At 44.3% G+C, this 16423-nt stretch overlaps 1 protein-coding gene across 5 annotated transcripts in view; it reads right to left on the bottom strand.

The window, feature by feature from the left end:
- Nucleotides 1-761: 761 nt before the first annotated feature.
- Nucleotides 762-16423, bottom strand: part of EPHA5 (EPH receptor A5) — a 186592-nt gene continuing 170930 nt past the window's right edge. For 4 of the 5 annotated variants that reach the window (XM_075709041.1, XM_075709039.1, XM_075709040.1 and 1 more), the window contains 3 exons: nucleotides 12430-12623; nucleotides 9322-9477; nucleotides 762-867 (listed from right to left, as the gene is read on the bottom strand). In XM_075709041.1, the coding sequence (XP_075565156.1) occupies nucleotides 762-867; nucleotides 9322-9477; nucleotides 12430-12623 (456 nt within the window). Of the gene's footprint in view, nucleotides 868-5272; nucleotides 5490-9321; nucleotides 9478-12429; nucleotides 12624-16423 lie in introns of those variants that run through there. The other variant, XM_075709037.1, reaches the window with a different exon arrangement.

The following is a 16423-nucleotide window of genomic DNA, read 5'->3' on the forward strand; positions in this document are numbered from 1 at the left end:
CCAATCTTGTACCTGATGTGTAGCAAACTGTACAGTATATACATCTTCGTCATGTATTATCCTCCCAGAAGAGCAAACAAAATAACTTGGTAACACAGAGGGAGGAAAAAAAAAATATACACCCTGTATTGTATTTGCCATGGAGCAAGCAACATGTTTATACACTAGTCTCTATAACTTAATGCTGTGTAACAGCACTTTTTCTTTTCTTTAAATTTACAAAACAAAATATCTATCGAGAAATAATCTAATCATATTGCTCTTCAATACACTTCTGTAGACAAGTAAGACTTGAAGTTAAACTTCAGTAAACCGCAGCTTTTGGGAGCCCATGAATGGCTACAAAACTCCTCCGCTCAAGTCAGTCCTTGGAAGTATTACCATGTGCTGCTGTAATTCAGTATATAAAGGTGCTATATATATATATATCCCATGTACAGACAACGTGTGGTGGGAAGGCTTGTTGTCATCGTCGCTGAAGCTTAAGAGACGGGTTAACCTCATGTACAGCAGATTCGTTTCCATGTTCCATGCATCTTACATTTACTTCATGAAAATGAGGACACAAATAGGAAGAAAAGGAAAACTTTAGTCAAACACTGCTTTAGAAACGCTGCAGCAGAGGCCAACGTCCTTCAGTTATAGAAACCACTGAATTTCCCTTTTTATCGTTTCTTTTTTTTTTTTAGTCAAAATAAATCTCAGGGCTAGTGTACAAAGTGCAGGACCGACCCACTTGAGGAAGAGACTTTAAAACCGAGTTACAACGGCACCATCCCATTCACCAACTGGACCTTCATCTCTTGAAGGCTGTTCATTATCTTCTTCTGGTGACCAACAAGTGTCACTCCCAGCCGCCTCAAATCCCTGTGGGAGAAAGCAGACGTTGGTTCCGGGGACCGCTCAGGCACACGCTGCCGCGCATACCACGCACCGCAAGTGCCGATGCTGCTGCCAGCGCCTACCTCTTACCACTGGCGGCTCCTGAAGCCAAGTTTAATTTTCCCCATTTCTTTTTTTTAAATAAAAAAATTAAAATTGATGCTGACAGCATCTTGGAGAGGTGACGTGATTTGACTGAGATCACCTTGCTGGCCAGGGAGAAAAGCCAGACAGCAAAGTGTCAGCATCTCCTTTGGCCAAGTACTCTGCTAGGTGTGAAAAGTCCTATTTGCAAGAGAAAAGCCATGTAAGAAAGCCTGCGCTGCAGTTCCCTCTTCTCCTGGGAGAGGCTGGTGTTTGATCTCGGTTACAAGCAGTGAGGAGTGAAGTCAATCCATGCTTCCTTCCTCTTCAGACTAGGCAAAGCCAAAGATATACAAACTGCAATCCTAGAGCCAGCTCCTACAGAGAGCTGAACGGCAAAAGCTTCAAGCAAGGCCACCACCCTGATGACCTCCTAAAGTCAACAGGAACTGGCAATGCAGCTCCGCTCTGGGCCTTTACAAATCTTCCCGTAAACCCACGTTTGATTTTTTTGGGGGGTGCATTCTACAAGCCAAAGGCATTTGTTTTGAGTCTGTCTACTGGGCTGCCATTACAGGAAAGCTGTAAAATAAGAAAGTTTATGTGTTGTTTTCTCAGAAGTTCAGCCCTCTAAAATTTAGGTGTATAGATGAAGGTAATCACCCAGGTTCATGTTGCTGGCGTGAAAGGCACCTCCAGGGGACAGTTTATCCCATCCAAAACCAGGAGTGGGACAAGCCATCCCCTGTAGATACTACAGCAGGACCTCGGGTAGTCAGATTCAATGACACATCTAAAGCCAGGTAAGGCCATGGGTTATGGCAGAGTATAAGTGTAGGGATTTCTTTCTAGAGGGAAAGCGTTAACAAAGAAATTGCAGGAATAAAAGCTTGGAAGAAACATCAAGACAGCTGTATCCTTGTTTCCAACACAAGACACAAAGACTGTTAGATAAGCAGTTCGACTTAGAGGAGATGTGCTGTTTTGTCTGAAGACTTCCACAAGAGAAATATCAGCCCCTCACTTTCTACCTCCAGACTGGACTGAATAAAGGATGTTTTCAAAGTAGGGCTCTATGGTCTTGCCAATAGATGCGTGAATCCCAGAGCTGCTGACACCCTGTGTGCAAGTCGTTTAGGAGAAAGCTCTCCACCGAAAGCCAGCAGGACGTGACCTCCTCGAACAAGTAGGTGCTTTTTGGAAACCACACTGGCAGGGCTGGCGCATGCAAGGGCTGGGTATCACCAGCGACACCCTGGAGCCCATCCATCACCTGAAACATATTGCAAATGTGGCCTACGGCTCACAGCACAGCTGCATGCTGGACTGCAGGTGAACACGTGCAATGACACCAAAACACTTTCATGTAACGTTGTGTGAGCTACCCATGGAGGTGTACCTCTCTCAGCAGCTTCACGTTCTGGACAGAGACTCCTGTGTGAATACAACCAACCGCCCATGTCCAAAAATTACATAGATGAACATTGGTTTGAATAAAAAGCAATCCTCAGTGAAGCTTGATACGTTAACACATAAGCTGGTTAAAGCCAAAAGCTAGATCTGTTGTTCTCCAAGGATTGTCACGTTTTCAGCCTTTTGATTTGGAAAATACCAGATTTTCTGCTCCAGGCTAAACACTTCATTTCATTATCGTACCCTTTTTCAGTGATGCATCTTGCCGATGCATAGGGGAAATCACAACATCAGGGGCACGGAGCAAGGGAGGTCAATGAGACACATCAGCAACGCTCCTTACCTGGCAGAGAAAAGGCTGCAGCATCTGCAAAAGGTGTCTACCTTCTCAGGGGGACATGCTTTCATTTCTGCCTCCACTGAATTGTGAAACTAGTTCAGCAAGCCATCTTAATAACGAAGGAAAATGTAGTAATGCTATTGTTACATGCAATTTATTTTATGTACACAGCACAGTTGGAAGTTCACACCAAAGATCAAAAAAAAAACCCCAAAACAACCCAGTATAGGACCTGATTTTTAGAATAGTCAACATCCATCTTCCCCCTGCTGAGTGCTGCTCTGCTAGCACTTTGTGAAAATCCAGCTTTTTTTTTTCCAGGTATCTAAAGTGCAAGCTGAGCTCTTTTGAAAATCCAGCACCATGTATTTCACAGATGTATCATTTCTGATACTCTTGCATGTTACGCAGAAAAAAAATAGCCTGAAACTATGAGAAAGGCATGTATGTCTTGGCATTTCACACACAGCTCCACCAGTCTAATAAAAAAAACCCCTTCTCACTACACAGCTTTTTTTTTTTCCCCTTATAGTATCCCCTTAACTCAACATCCTTGAGGAGCGCCTCATTGATTTACAAGAGAGAAAGAAGAAAAAGCAGTTTCTGGTTTCAATCCATTAGCTGCTCACCAGAGGATCCAGTCTATTTTTTTTGAATATCAAATCCTCTCGAATGTGGAACCACCGGCCAAAAGCATGGGGACTCCTCAGAGAGGGGAAAAGACCTACCATGGGGTCTTTCACCTCTGCAAAGATGGACCAGAAGACAACAGCTCCTGAGCCAGAAGCTCACCTAGTATAAAATCAGCAGCTTTATTCAAAAGCCACCTCGCATGTTGCAAAGCTGGCAACAAAACTTTCAAAAAAAATGCCTAGAGAACGTAGGGGCTTTAATTCCCGTTTTTTAAGCGTGACTTACAGCGTGTTGCACGCTCCTGTGCACCCAGCGCTGAAGGACTTAGTAGCATAAGGCAGAAGCCAATTTTAAACAAAATCGGGTGTGCAAACCAACTGGTTTTGGGACAAAAAAAATCAGCTTCTATGCCAAAGGGCTGCAAAACAACTGTTCTCAAGCTCCAGTCCAGAGCTGCCTGGCTCACATTACCGCAGGCAACTGGTAATTTCACTGGGCTCAGCTCCGCAGAGAAGATGTGTGTGGGTATCTACTGGTGCTTTGCAATAGAAATGTGCAATTTCCCGCAAGAAAAGGCACAACTAAGACCCGCAGGCAAACGACACTTGCGATCAGGACCCAGGCTGCACCATGCCACACAAGTGACCCAATCCCCAGCGCTGGGTTTTGTGTGCGCTGATGTGGCAGTGGCACAGGCAGGGCACTCCCCAAAGCCATGGAGATACATGTACCCGTGTGCTGTGGCGTCTCCCTGCTTCAAAATACTTGACCCCCCAGCAATGAGACAACTTCTATTCTTGTTTCAGGGAGAAGTCTCCCCTTTTCACTTCTCTTTCATTCACATAGGGCTGAAAATGGAAACAGGCAGGAATTCGAATCACTTGCCAACACAGTACTAAGAGGCTGACCTAAATTGACCAAAAAGCCAAGGAAATAAAGGGGAAAATTGTTGTCGGCTCATCCCAAACAGCCTGTATACAGCTGCATGCATGCTGCTTTCTTACCACTACCTTTGCACGAAAGCCCAGCTGCAACATGCCAGGGACAACACAGTATCCCCTTCCCTGCAATATCCTCCATTTGCAGGGCTGAATTCACGGTCTCCACGTAGTAAGAAATATATTTAAAACATTTTATTTACAAACAGAACTACTTGTACACCATGGACCAGTTTGTCAAACACAGTGTAGACTAGGACTGGATTGCCACATAAAATACAACTCCCCTCACCAGCCGGTTAGTCAATGCAAGCAAAAGGGCCAGGTTCCTGAAAGGTCTCCATGGCCAGCAGCCGTGTACCTACTACAGATATTTCGTATTTCATCTCCCTTCCAGGCCAGATTTCACCACTCTTCTTCATGTGGTGTAACTCTACAATTGCCCGTGCAGACTGGGACTACTCACAGAGTTAGTTAGTTGTCAGTTTGAATGAGGGGAAAGAAGAATCTCAAAGACCTTCAGAAGACACTAAAGAGAGAGGAATCCACTTGCTAGGGACTTTTGCATGAAATAAGGACTTAAAAAAAATTTTTTTAAGAGTTCATCTGCTCTTACTCATTATTCCCATCCTACTTGATTACGAGATGAGAATTGATTTGTTCAGAAGCAGACGCAGTATCACTATCTCAGGACTGAGATTTCAGGTTAAAAATAAGCATCTAGAGCAGGTGAACTCTTAAATGCTCTTCATCCAGTATAACTTTTAATAAATAATTTATTTTATTTTAGAAGAAAAGAATTATACAATGCAAAGCAACACAGCACATATTATTACAAATATTCAGAGCTCTTCATCTAATAACAAACAACAGGGTGTCCTGAGATTCAGTGAGTACAGATCTTTCAAAAGGTGGAAGTATGTAGTCCACACGGTTAGTAATTGGTCCAGTCAAGTGTCAGACTGAAACTCATGTCATGGATCTATCTATTCTTGAGTATTGTCCTGGTAAAGTTATTCTTGCAGTGGATTGAAAGAGCTCCAGACACACTCAAAGTCACTAGGTGGTCCACAAGTTTAAAGAGCAGGTCTGGTCCACTGGAAAGGTTGCCTTCAAGTCTGATATCCAGTTGGAAAGAGGGGGTGGAGGGTGAGGCTCCACTTTTCACAAGGTGATTCATCCCTTTGCAAGAATTAGAGCTAAATGTAGAAATCACTCTTTGAACACATACATTTTCAGGTCTTTGCTTAAGCAGGCAGAGCTCAGGACTTGGGGCGATATTCACCGATTTTAGCTTTTTAATCTTTTGCTTTCAGAAATTTGTCACTAATACTACTCTTTTCTGGAATAAATGCATCAAGACATCAGTTTGAAAGAAGCAGGGCAGTAACTGGGATTTTGCTTTGCATGCCGGGGGGGCGGGGGATTTTAAAAAAATGCTCAACATGTACCATCTCAACCAGGTCCTGTAAAGAGGCCACAGGCTGGGCGCCCACAGTCACCAGTCCCGTCAGCGTTATGGCCAACCCCTCCTACAGTGCTAGTAATTTTTTTCAGTAGATTTTAGGAATTCTTTACATTCATCATATTTTTTTTTTCTGCCTTTTCTGGCAACGATTATCCAGTTCTCCTTTCTCCATCTAATTTCCACATCTGTCTCCTACACAGTTTGAATTTGGGGAAGATCATTTCAGATGGTATTTGAAGGCAACCTCTTAAATTGTAAAGAATGTTTTACTGATGTCATTTGGGGAAAGCAAGCTACTTTCAGATGTTCAGATCATCTTTTCACCCGATCCCCCCAAGTCCCAGCTCTGGAATATACTGAACAGTTGCCTCTATTAAAAATGACAAGGAACATTTAACCTGAGTTCTCCTTTGCAGAGTACAAAATGTTTTGCTGTTCCCTTTTATGGGGAGAAAAAAAAGAAAACCTCCAGAAAACCAAAACCCCTGATATATTAACCTTTAAAGAACTTTGCTTGTTCTGGTGTTTATTTTCTGGAGAACCCATGAGGGTGTCAGCTGAGCCCACCCAGGAGCCATTTCTCTCCCTTTACTTTGTTGATTTTAAGGGCAATCTGCTAGTTTACATCAGCCTGAGCACGTGGTTCAGGTCTTCAACATGGGACACCTTTCCTCTTCAGCCACTATTGTGGTTTCTCCATTTTTAACAGCTGAGAATCTGGGTTTTTTTGTGGTTTTTTACTATATCTGAGAGGGATGAGCAAAGTCTTGATTTGGATGGCTCGTTGGCTTTTTAATGAACCTTCCACAGTTTTCCCAAAAGTAGACCTGAGTTGGGTCAAGCCTTCTTGCTAACCTACCACTGCAATGCAAAGGTGCGCGGGCTGAGCTGTTCAAGAACCAAGCCTGACTCATGCAAGCACCTCTGTCCAATGCAGCTGGGGGAGGAATTAATTTGCTGGCATGGATAACTAACTAGTTGGAGTTAATTTCAACCTTTTTTTCAGTTTCAACTGAAATGAAAGATGGATTCATGAAATGTCTCCTTTCAGCTTAAAAAACCCCAAAACCCAGAAGTTCCCCAGGCTCCCAGGCATCAGCTCCTCTGCACTGCTCTGCTGCTGTAAAAGCCCAGAAGAAAGCTGAAGCTGAGCAGCTCAGATATGTTGCCTCCCCTGGGGCCAGTAAAGGACCAGAGTAGGATGACATCTGCGCTATAGAGAACATACTGGGACCTGGTGGAGGGGGCCTTAGAAGCGGTTTGCAGCTGGTGAGGGTCAGAGCATCTCTGGCAGCTATAATCTTATTTAAAGACTTTTAAACCAACTTGCCTTTGTGGTTAGACGGTACAGATAATGGATTTCTTGGTTCACTGCCAATTGGAAAAAACATTCTGAAGTACTTTTTGGGTAGCCTGAAAAGATTTTGGGGGATACTTTTGAAATTTCTGGAATACCAAAGAGTAAATATAGGGAAGTATTTAAAATTTTAAGTCAAATTAAGGAGATAATTTCACAATCTGAAATGCTGTACTCGAGAAAATGTGAGGTTAGGAACAGTTTTGTCAGTGGGATGGGATGCTAAGACTGTGTCAGCACAGAGTGATGTTAAGACTGTTTAAAGCTACATGAGTAAGTGAACTTCTAATTTACTGTCACAACCAACCATTAATTTGGGCTTGAATTCAACATTTTCTCTGACTCAAACCAAAGCATTTCACTTCTGAGCATTTCTTCTAGAGCTCTTGAAATTGCATAAAATTCTAAAGAGGAACAAATTGGAAGCTTTTGTGAAACCTAGTTTTTTTCTTTGATATGACTAATTCAGCCAACCAGCAACAAGTCTGTGATATATTTTAGACAATCTGTATTTCTACCAGACCTTGCTCTGGTTATAAGACTGAGGTGGCACAGTAGAGGGGAATGCTCCAATGTTTTCCTTTTCTCTTAAATTACTGCCTCATCCTATCCCTCCTCTTCCCACTCGCCCTCTGGCTAGGTCTTTTTGCCACATGGACTCTGACCACCCTGGGGATGGACCTCTTCCTTGGTCAATGTTTGTAGATCACCAGTCTAAAGGGAGCCCCAAAGCCTGGTGCTTCTGGGCACTGCCAGATGAGTAGGTAAGGAACCATAGAGTCCTCAAAAGCCAAAGTAACATGGCACGTAATTACAGGACTAGGCTGGGAAACCACATGTAAGAGTCTCAGGCACCCAAAAAAAGGATCGAGGTAAAAATCCATGCACCCTGACTCCCTAGACAGTCACTAGAGAGGATTTAATCCCTAGCTCAGGGTTTTCACATGAATGCCTGAAAGACAGGATGAGTCCAGGTGTAAGAGACAAATACTGGTGATGTGAGTGGAGCAAATAAAATCTGAGTGAGAGCAGATACGCTCGTGCACTCCCTCCATGCATGTAACACAAAAGTGAACTCCATGGAGACGTTACCAACCTGCATCACATGCAAAGGACCTCCTATCCTGTATGATGAGCTCCACAGCAAGCCCTGTGGCAGACAGGAGAAATGCTGTGGTTCTGTGGGGTGTGGGGATTTTTCTTGTTTTAGTCCTAATCCTCGGCACCAATTCTGTATGTGCACTGGCAATCTGCATGTGGGTTGGAAGAGCCACGACCTTCTCCAAAGCAGCATGGAGCATAATCCTTCCATTCTGCCTTAACGCCTGCAGTAAACTAAGGTCAAACGAACCCAGATAGAAAGGAAGGCTTTGGGGTGAGTTTGAGTAAGCAGCAGGAGGAAAGTACAGATGTAAACACAAGCAAGGCAGGCAATTAAAGGTGGAGCATAACAAATCAGCAGCTTCAGCAGCCCTGAGGCATTTACCAAGTCATTTGAGAGCTGTCACCCCAACTGCAGTCATACCCACATGCAAAAACCAAGGGCACATTCAGAAGGAAGAGTCTCAGCCAGGGAGCCTGTCCCCTAGAGCTGTGGGTTTGCTGATGCTCTTCTGTTGGCATGGGCTGTATCTATGCTTATTTCTGTTGATGTGGAATAGTATTTCCTCACCTTACTGGGCTTGACTGTCCACTTGGTTATGTCCAGATCAACCATGAAACCAGCTAACCTGGTGTAAAGCCAGCATACCTGTTGTGGTTTACCTCCAGCCAGCAGCTAAGCACCACACAGCTGCTTGCTCACTCCCCCGCAATGGGAGGGGGCAGAGAATCAGAAGAAATACCTCAGTGGGGACTCTAGCTCCTATACATTTACTAGTAGGGTGCAGTTTTTTATTTATTGGTAACCCCAAATAATCAACTGCTATTATGTCGAGAGGACGGCCTGGCAATTATTCAAACTCAAGCATTAATGTCTGTGAGTAAAGGAGCCAAAGTACCAGCTGCCAATGTAGTGACCATAAGCTTTAGTCTTGCCTGAACTTGTTATCATCAATACAGATGCTAAAAGAGAAACTGCTGACTGCAAACAAAGGGTAATGGTTTCCCTTTCTGCAGCCTCATCCTTATATATTTTTGAATTGTTTGTCTTCCCCCCCTCTGCAATTCCAACAAATGAGGTGAAAATGATCTGGGCACTACTCACTCTAGGGTCACCTGAGCCACAGCATCCATTGAACTGTATCCGTTCTCCATGAAGATCTCTGTGTATCGGCCCATTTTGATGGCTTCCAGCCACTCACCCACCGACCTGTAGGCACCGCTCCCGACTGGACTGTGCTCTACCAACAGATTTGATACTCTAAAGGCAAGCAAAAACAGAGAAGCAAACAGAATCAGTAATGAGATGTACCCAACGTGACTCAGTTGCTCGCATTTTTATATGGTAAAGATGTTTCTTCTGTTGCTTTTTCAGTGATTGCTGTAGCCTAAGTCCTCCCAGCAGGCTTTATAGGCAATGTATCAAACATACTGCTTCACCTGTAACTTCACCCACTTTTGAGTTAGTTCCTGCCATTTCTGGTCCTCACTACAAGCAGAAAGAGGAGAAGAGGACTAGTGTCCATCCCTGTTACCTCTCGCCCACAAGCAGGCTCCTCTTCTATCAGGATCCCCCAGTCACTCTTACTTCAAAGTCTTTGGTTTTGCTCCTCCCGTTTTGTTTTCCTCCTCCTCCTTTAAAGCTCATAATTAACTTAAGACAGCCCAGAGCCTGGAAGCCAAACCCAAATTACATTTCCCAGCAGCAGCCATCAATGGCAGGCTGCTGTTAACACTTCAAGGGCTGCCAGAGCAGAGTTGGGTGGGGATTTCGGATGCAGGCAGCATCCAGAGAGCCCTGCAGAGAGCAGCAATGCACCAACCACGTTCCAGCCCTGAAACCAGAGGTAAGACTCCTGCTCCCGCACCCTTGCTCAAGATCTCGCCACGGCAGTTGCTACCTGCTAGGTTATGCCACGCACGGAAGAAGCAATTCAGGCAAATAATAACCCTTCACCGCAGCAGAAACACCGATACGGTACCTGGCACAAGCGAACCGTGCCACGTACGGGTCCACCACCCTACTAATGATGCGCAGAGAGCAAAGGGTCTTGTCCAAGGTCAGCCACAAAAGAAACTAGATTTGTCCCCTGCTTTGTAAACCAGGACATACAGCTAACATAAGCCTTGCATAAAGATTATTACCCACAGGTAAAAAACGTTTTCTGGGTCAGCCTCTGATGGTGAGAATTACACTTAAAAGACTTTCAACTGGAAGGAGAGCTGGGATATTATATTATTATAGCACTTCAGGAATCTTCATATATTTTATGAGCACATTAGTATTATTTGTTTATTTAATAGCAATGCTGAAGGGTCCAATAAAATGTGAATACTTGCAGTACCAAGAACATAATGGCTTCCCATAACATTTTATACACATGAGGAATTCAAAACTCCTAAGTAATCATAACGAGAAGTGGATTTTCATCACTAATGTCAGGAGGTACCTACTGATATGCACACGCTGTAATGTAGAGAGTGACTTCCTCCCTTATTTGCATTAATGAGAATTTCCATAAAGAATACATTACATATATAAAAAAAAAATCTTTTACAGCTGCTGTATGTTGAAATTATGATTCATTTGGAATTGCTATAGTCTGGGCACAGCAATCTATGGTTATAGAAACACAGCCCCAAGGCCTGGCTGTTCAGGTGCTCCATCCACATTGAAAATACCCACAGCAGTTCTGAAAAGGAGAGGTTTGGAATTGCATGGACCTGTTCATGGAATAAAACATCAGCAAAGTGCTTAGCAGCTCAAGGAAATGGTTTGCTGCCTATTTTCCTCTTTTCTGGCGTAACAGTTTGGTATAAAACAGTGCATGAACCACCACATAACAGGCCTGGAAAATTACTGTTCTGAACTGAAAATAAAAGAGAAACATCACCTATTTTATGCTATCATAAACCTTTTCCTGCAGGTTTGCTGGGACTGACATTACATCTAATTGCTAATAAGAGTAATTTCTTCTTCAGATGGTAAATGATGTATGTAGTAAAATAGCCTGAGGAATCAGATCTATCTTGTATTTAAAAATTAAGAGGTGCATGAGATGCCATGTGCGTGGACATGCCAGCATGGGGATGTGAGGTTCAGCCGCAACAGGCGAGATGGGCCCCATGCAGCTGTGCAAGACTCACTCAGAAGGTGTGGAGACAGATGGGTCTAAACTCACAACAGTACATCTGCTTTAGTCCACACCACCAGTCTAACCTCATCTTACATCCCTCTCATTCCTGTCCAAGGAAAATGATGTGTCTTTTTTTTCCTCCTCTAAGAATGAGCTTTTCTGAAGGGCCTCTTCCAGTGTTAATCAGGGGAACCCCACTGCCATCAGTGAAGCAGCAATTATTTATATTCATCACTCCTTCGTGACCTTGCAAGGGACTGAGTAATTAGCAAAACACATGGCTCAGAAGTAATACTTGTATGCTTACAGTGAAAAAAGAAAAAGCCTCTCCAAGACTCCAGTATGGTGGAGACCCCAATACTAAAACTCACTAAAAAATACTAATCTTTTTTTCCCCAAGTGCAGCTTTATTTCTTGACTGTATTTATCTTACTTGTAGCTGTGTAGCTATTCAGATTCATGTTTAATTGCACACCAGCTGCTCTATTCACTTAATGTGGTTTTAGCAAATGCTTTGTGTACAGGTCTTTGGGAACCACAGAGCTCCTCTTGCGATTACCAAGACTGTCAGAACTGGTGGTGGCGGCTAGCACGCCTGGGAATAGTTGTGGGAGAATGCATTCGGACATCCATGAGCTTTGCACATCCTAAGAGTTTCCCCAAGAGATGCTCTTCATTTGTATTACCAAGATAAAGTCAACAGACAGGTAATTTGAGCAGCATTTACTATCTAATTCATGCGCTTAAGTCTTGCTCTCTCTAACCTTGGGGCAGAGCACAGCTAGCTTTATCATAGACCTATAAATACCACTGAAACTCCCGTTTCTGAAAGATAGGCCACAGTAATTTTCTTTGTAGTAGCAGCACTGCATTTATAGAGTAACTGAATTGCTCACCTGCCTGCCAATTTCAACAGAAAAAGTTGATTTGGGAAAACTCCCCTGGACATAATGAAGCTGGAGGAACATCCACCCACAGACGCATGCAGGCTAAATAATAAGTTGTAATTCAACCCCAGAGATGGGTATTCAGACAAGGATCTCGCTCTGAGAAATGGCTCTGGCCCGAGTTTGTACCTGCTCGATGCATTAACCAACGTCTTCAAGCTGCTTGGGTTACGGATGAGCTTGTCCAACATGCTGACAATTTCGTCAAACTTGGGCCTGCTGTTGCGGTCTTTCTGCCAGCAGTCGAGCATTAGCTGGTAGAGAGCAGCAGGGCAGTCCATGGGACTTGGCAGCCGATAGCCTTCCTCCACAGCTTTAATCACCTACAGGACACAAAACATGAGGCTGATGGGTTGCTTTTCTTCCCCTCGCCTTTTTCCCAAATGCAAATTGACTTAAACAGAGAACTCTGGGACCAGCAATACACTCACATAAAATCCCACTGCCCCCCAACTCTGCACACAAGAGGCAAACCCAGTAAACCCCAACATCTTTCATATTGTCTATGGGATGGGTTGAATAAATTAATTTTTGGTTACTGCAAAACGAATCTAGAAAGCCAAGGCACTGCTGCAACCAGAGGGCAGATTGCCAGGTTGCACTTGTTCAAAGCTCAGCTGAGGTCTGTAGGTTATATACCAGGAAACTCTCAGACCCTACCCTAAGTGTACGAAAAGCAGCCTACAGGGCTTTCTGGCATCTTCTTGAAGTGCAGTGATTTTGTTTATTCAGATGTTGGCTTCTTTTTAAACGAAAAGGCATGTGCTAGACCACAAATTTGTATTACAGTAATAAAAGTCTGACTGTATTTCAAAAGAGACTTTGAATGCTAATTGATGGATGGATTCAAGGCAGAGGCAGAACAACCATCTCATATATCATTCAATACTGTCTGGGTCTAGTCGCTTCTTAGTGTGGCCAAATTTCTGCCAGGAATTTAAAATGTCAGCCCAAGAGTATGTAAATTAAAATCAGGGGAGGGTTGTTGCACTGATTTCAAATACAAACCATCTATGGTTCTATATCTAACATAAGTGGTATGCCCATGTGCTGCCTGCCCTCTTGAAAGGCAGAAACAAATAAATGAGGGCAGAATTGAAGAAAGCAACTTGCTTTCACCAGTTTGGGGCAGATTTACAGCAGGGCTCCAAGCCCAGAAGTTCCCATTTTGAACCATTACAATTTTCAGGAGAACACAGCTCGCATTTCAAGCCACAGGGGCCTGTGACCATGCCAAGAAAGCCCCAGCGGCACATCTTCACACCCTCTACTCCCAAGACTCTTTGACCAAAAGGAGCTGGAAGCAGCTATTTACTATAAGGAAAACCACAGCGTTTCACTGTTGGACTCCAAGGACTGCCTCAGATGCCATTCATTCTAGGCACCACCTCACAATTTGCAAACATCCTGTGTTTAAAAAGAAGGCTCTGTGGTTAGCATGGAAGTTGCTTTCTTGATCTTTAGTCCCTATATGAGCAGTACAGGAAGAGCCGTGTCAGGCTGGCATTGCATTTCAGAAGGCTCCAAAATTCAGGACTGCATGGATTGCTTTCAAATCGCACTCCACCACAGGGATTTTTGCCAAATGGAAGAGTCCCAGGAATAAGCCAGGCTGGCTGAGCAGCAGTAGTGGGAATCTCAAACTCCCTAAGGATGTATGTAGTAGAGAAGAAGTTAGGTGAGGCTTTGTAATCTTCTCCAAGGGTGGCAAGCACGTCTGAAGATCTGGCCCACAAGACCTGCAGTCCTTTTGTACCCATCTAAGATTTCATCTGCTGGTGGAGCAGTTGCACTGCTCTCCACCCAACCTGGGCTTGCAAAGCAATCTTTTCTACTGTCTGGCTTTTGCTCACAGCATCAAAAAGCAGCCCCGCCACACTATGCTATCTGCACTGTCTGTTCTTCACATTATGCTTTTCAGCTGGTCCCTGATACCGAATTTGCAGCTGCCCTACAAAAAAAGCCTCAGTGTGGCACAGCCACGAGAAGGTTATTTGCTGTGTCCGTGTCTGTATTTATAACAATAATGGATCATCCTCCAGCTGTAGCAGAAAGAAAATAGTAGCAAGACGGGGAGCAGACCATCTGGCACCAGCTCAGAATATCTGAACTACATCTGCAATGGGGTTATGCATGTTTGATATTCCTGGCAGTAACATCACAATCAATAGCGTTAACTCAATTTACAGGATGTCGTTCATTCTGGTGATACAATGTAAGTGGTATCAAAATACTGTGAGGAGCTAGGACGCTGAAATACACTCTTGCATCTGAAGGTGCCTTGGGGGTCTGGCAATAACAGGAGCAAAAGAAAGAAATAACAAAGCCCAAGTCACTTACAGCCACCACAATACTTAGAAAATAAGAAAATAGCACATTCACTGTTCCATTCATTGATGCGTACTGCTTTGTAAGACTTGAAGAGCTAAAATTTGCACCTATAAGGAGGCATTTTTGTCGCTGTTCCTCTTCTGAACAAGCACCACTCACTTATGGATTGGGGTGACTGAACTGGATGCTTGGGAGAGGACAATTTGGGATAGTCTATTCCAGTAAACCAAAGCAACTCTTTTAGCTCTGTGTTTTCATAAAACCACCAGTCTGAAGACTAAAAAGCAACCACTGCGATCATTTAGCTTAGCAACCTGCGTAACACAGGCCACAAAATTCCTCTCGACAATTCCTGCATCAAAGCCTTATCTTGTGGTCGAGTCAAAGCATATTTTTAGGAGGCCGTCCAGAAACCAGCACGACTTTAAAATGTGGTTTGTAGCCTTTGCAGTTACAACACTGCCTGCCTTACAGTACTGCACCTCCTTTAAAGCAATCCGGCTGTAACATGGTGAGAATCATTTCTGCTCATCACCGACTGTGCTTGCAAACTATGTGCTTTAATTACAAGCCATGCAACAAGAAACTCTTGTGCAACGGAGTCCGAAATTCATGTGAGCAGAGTCCCCTGGTCCTCTGCATGAAAGCCAATGCTGCATCTAACACCACTGACTCTTCTGCCAACACAAGCAGGGGAGGAAAGAAGAGGAGGCCTTCAGAAGATGAAGGAGGAAGTCATAAATCACATGAGAAACATGCCACAGCACTGAATAAAGTTTCCTAGGCTACCAACATCCAGGCATTTGCCACCTGCACACAGGCACAGAGGTAACCCAAGCAAAGCCTGAGCAGGAACTGATGGTCGTAAACATCTCACCAGTCATCTGCTTTCTGCTGCTAACGAAACCAGTCCCCTATCCGCTTCTTGTCAGGCAAGTGTGAAATTCATCCTGTGCCCCACAGTGCAGAGAGACATTTGGACTTTTTGGAACAGTTCTGCAAAGTGTGGATGCTCATAGCATTACGATCCAGACAAGGGACTCCCCTGGCCACAGAGCGTTATTTCACTGGCACCAGCTTGAATCTTAGCCTAGCATTTACTGAACAACATCTGTGCTATGCCAGTGCATCAGCATCAAAGATAGTTACAGTGCTCAGTGTGACCAAAAAAGATTGGCTCTCAATTGCTGCATTCTCTGCACAGGCTGTGGAAGAAAGTCTCTGTATTTGACTGAGAAATATACCCGAGTAGATACATGCTGCTTTACTAAACTCCCTGCAAATGTGACAGCCTCAGCAATGCAGAAGCGGTGGGGCATTCATGCCAAACACCACACTTGTCTCCCTGGCAAGAAGCACGGCGTGACCATCTCAAAGGTACTGCTCATTTCCATGCCTGGACTTGAAGCAAGATGAGACAGCAGCTCAGCGTGACAGGTAGTAACATCCACTGATGGCAAAAGCCCGCAGACAAAACACAGGAGAAACGTAAGGCTTAGCTAGAGCCTTTGCTGCCCGTGAAACAGCAGAAAGTCACAGGGACAGGGACTCTGCTCAAAAAGGAAAAAAGGATGAAACATCAGGTGTTGTGACCAGAGGAAACTGATGGTGGAGCAAGGACCTGCTTGCTTTGCCCAGCCAGCAGCAGCATCTCTGCCAGTGGCAGGGCTGCAGAGATGAAGTGGGAGGGAAGAGGAACAACCCAGTTTGCCATGCGCAGAGTGGTGCGTTTTCTACCCCATCACAGAGCTGCTTTGGGGTCCCCACGTGCCTCATGGTGACCCCAACCTCA

The sequence above is a fragment of the Pelecanus crispus genome, chromosome 4 (genome assembly GCF_030463565.1).
Source record: "Pelecanus crispus isolate bPelCri1 chromosome 4, bPelCri1.pri, whole genome shotgun sequence".
In the NCBI taxonomy this organism is placed as follows: domain Eukaryota; kingdom Metazoa; phylum Chordata; class Aves; order Pelecaniformes; family Pelecanidae; genus Pelecanus; species Pelecanus crispus.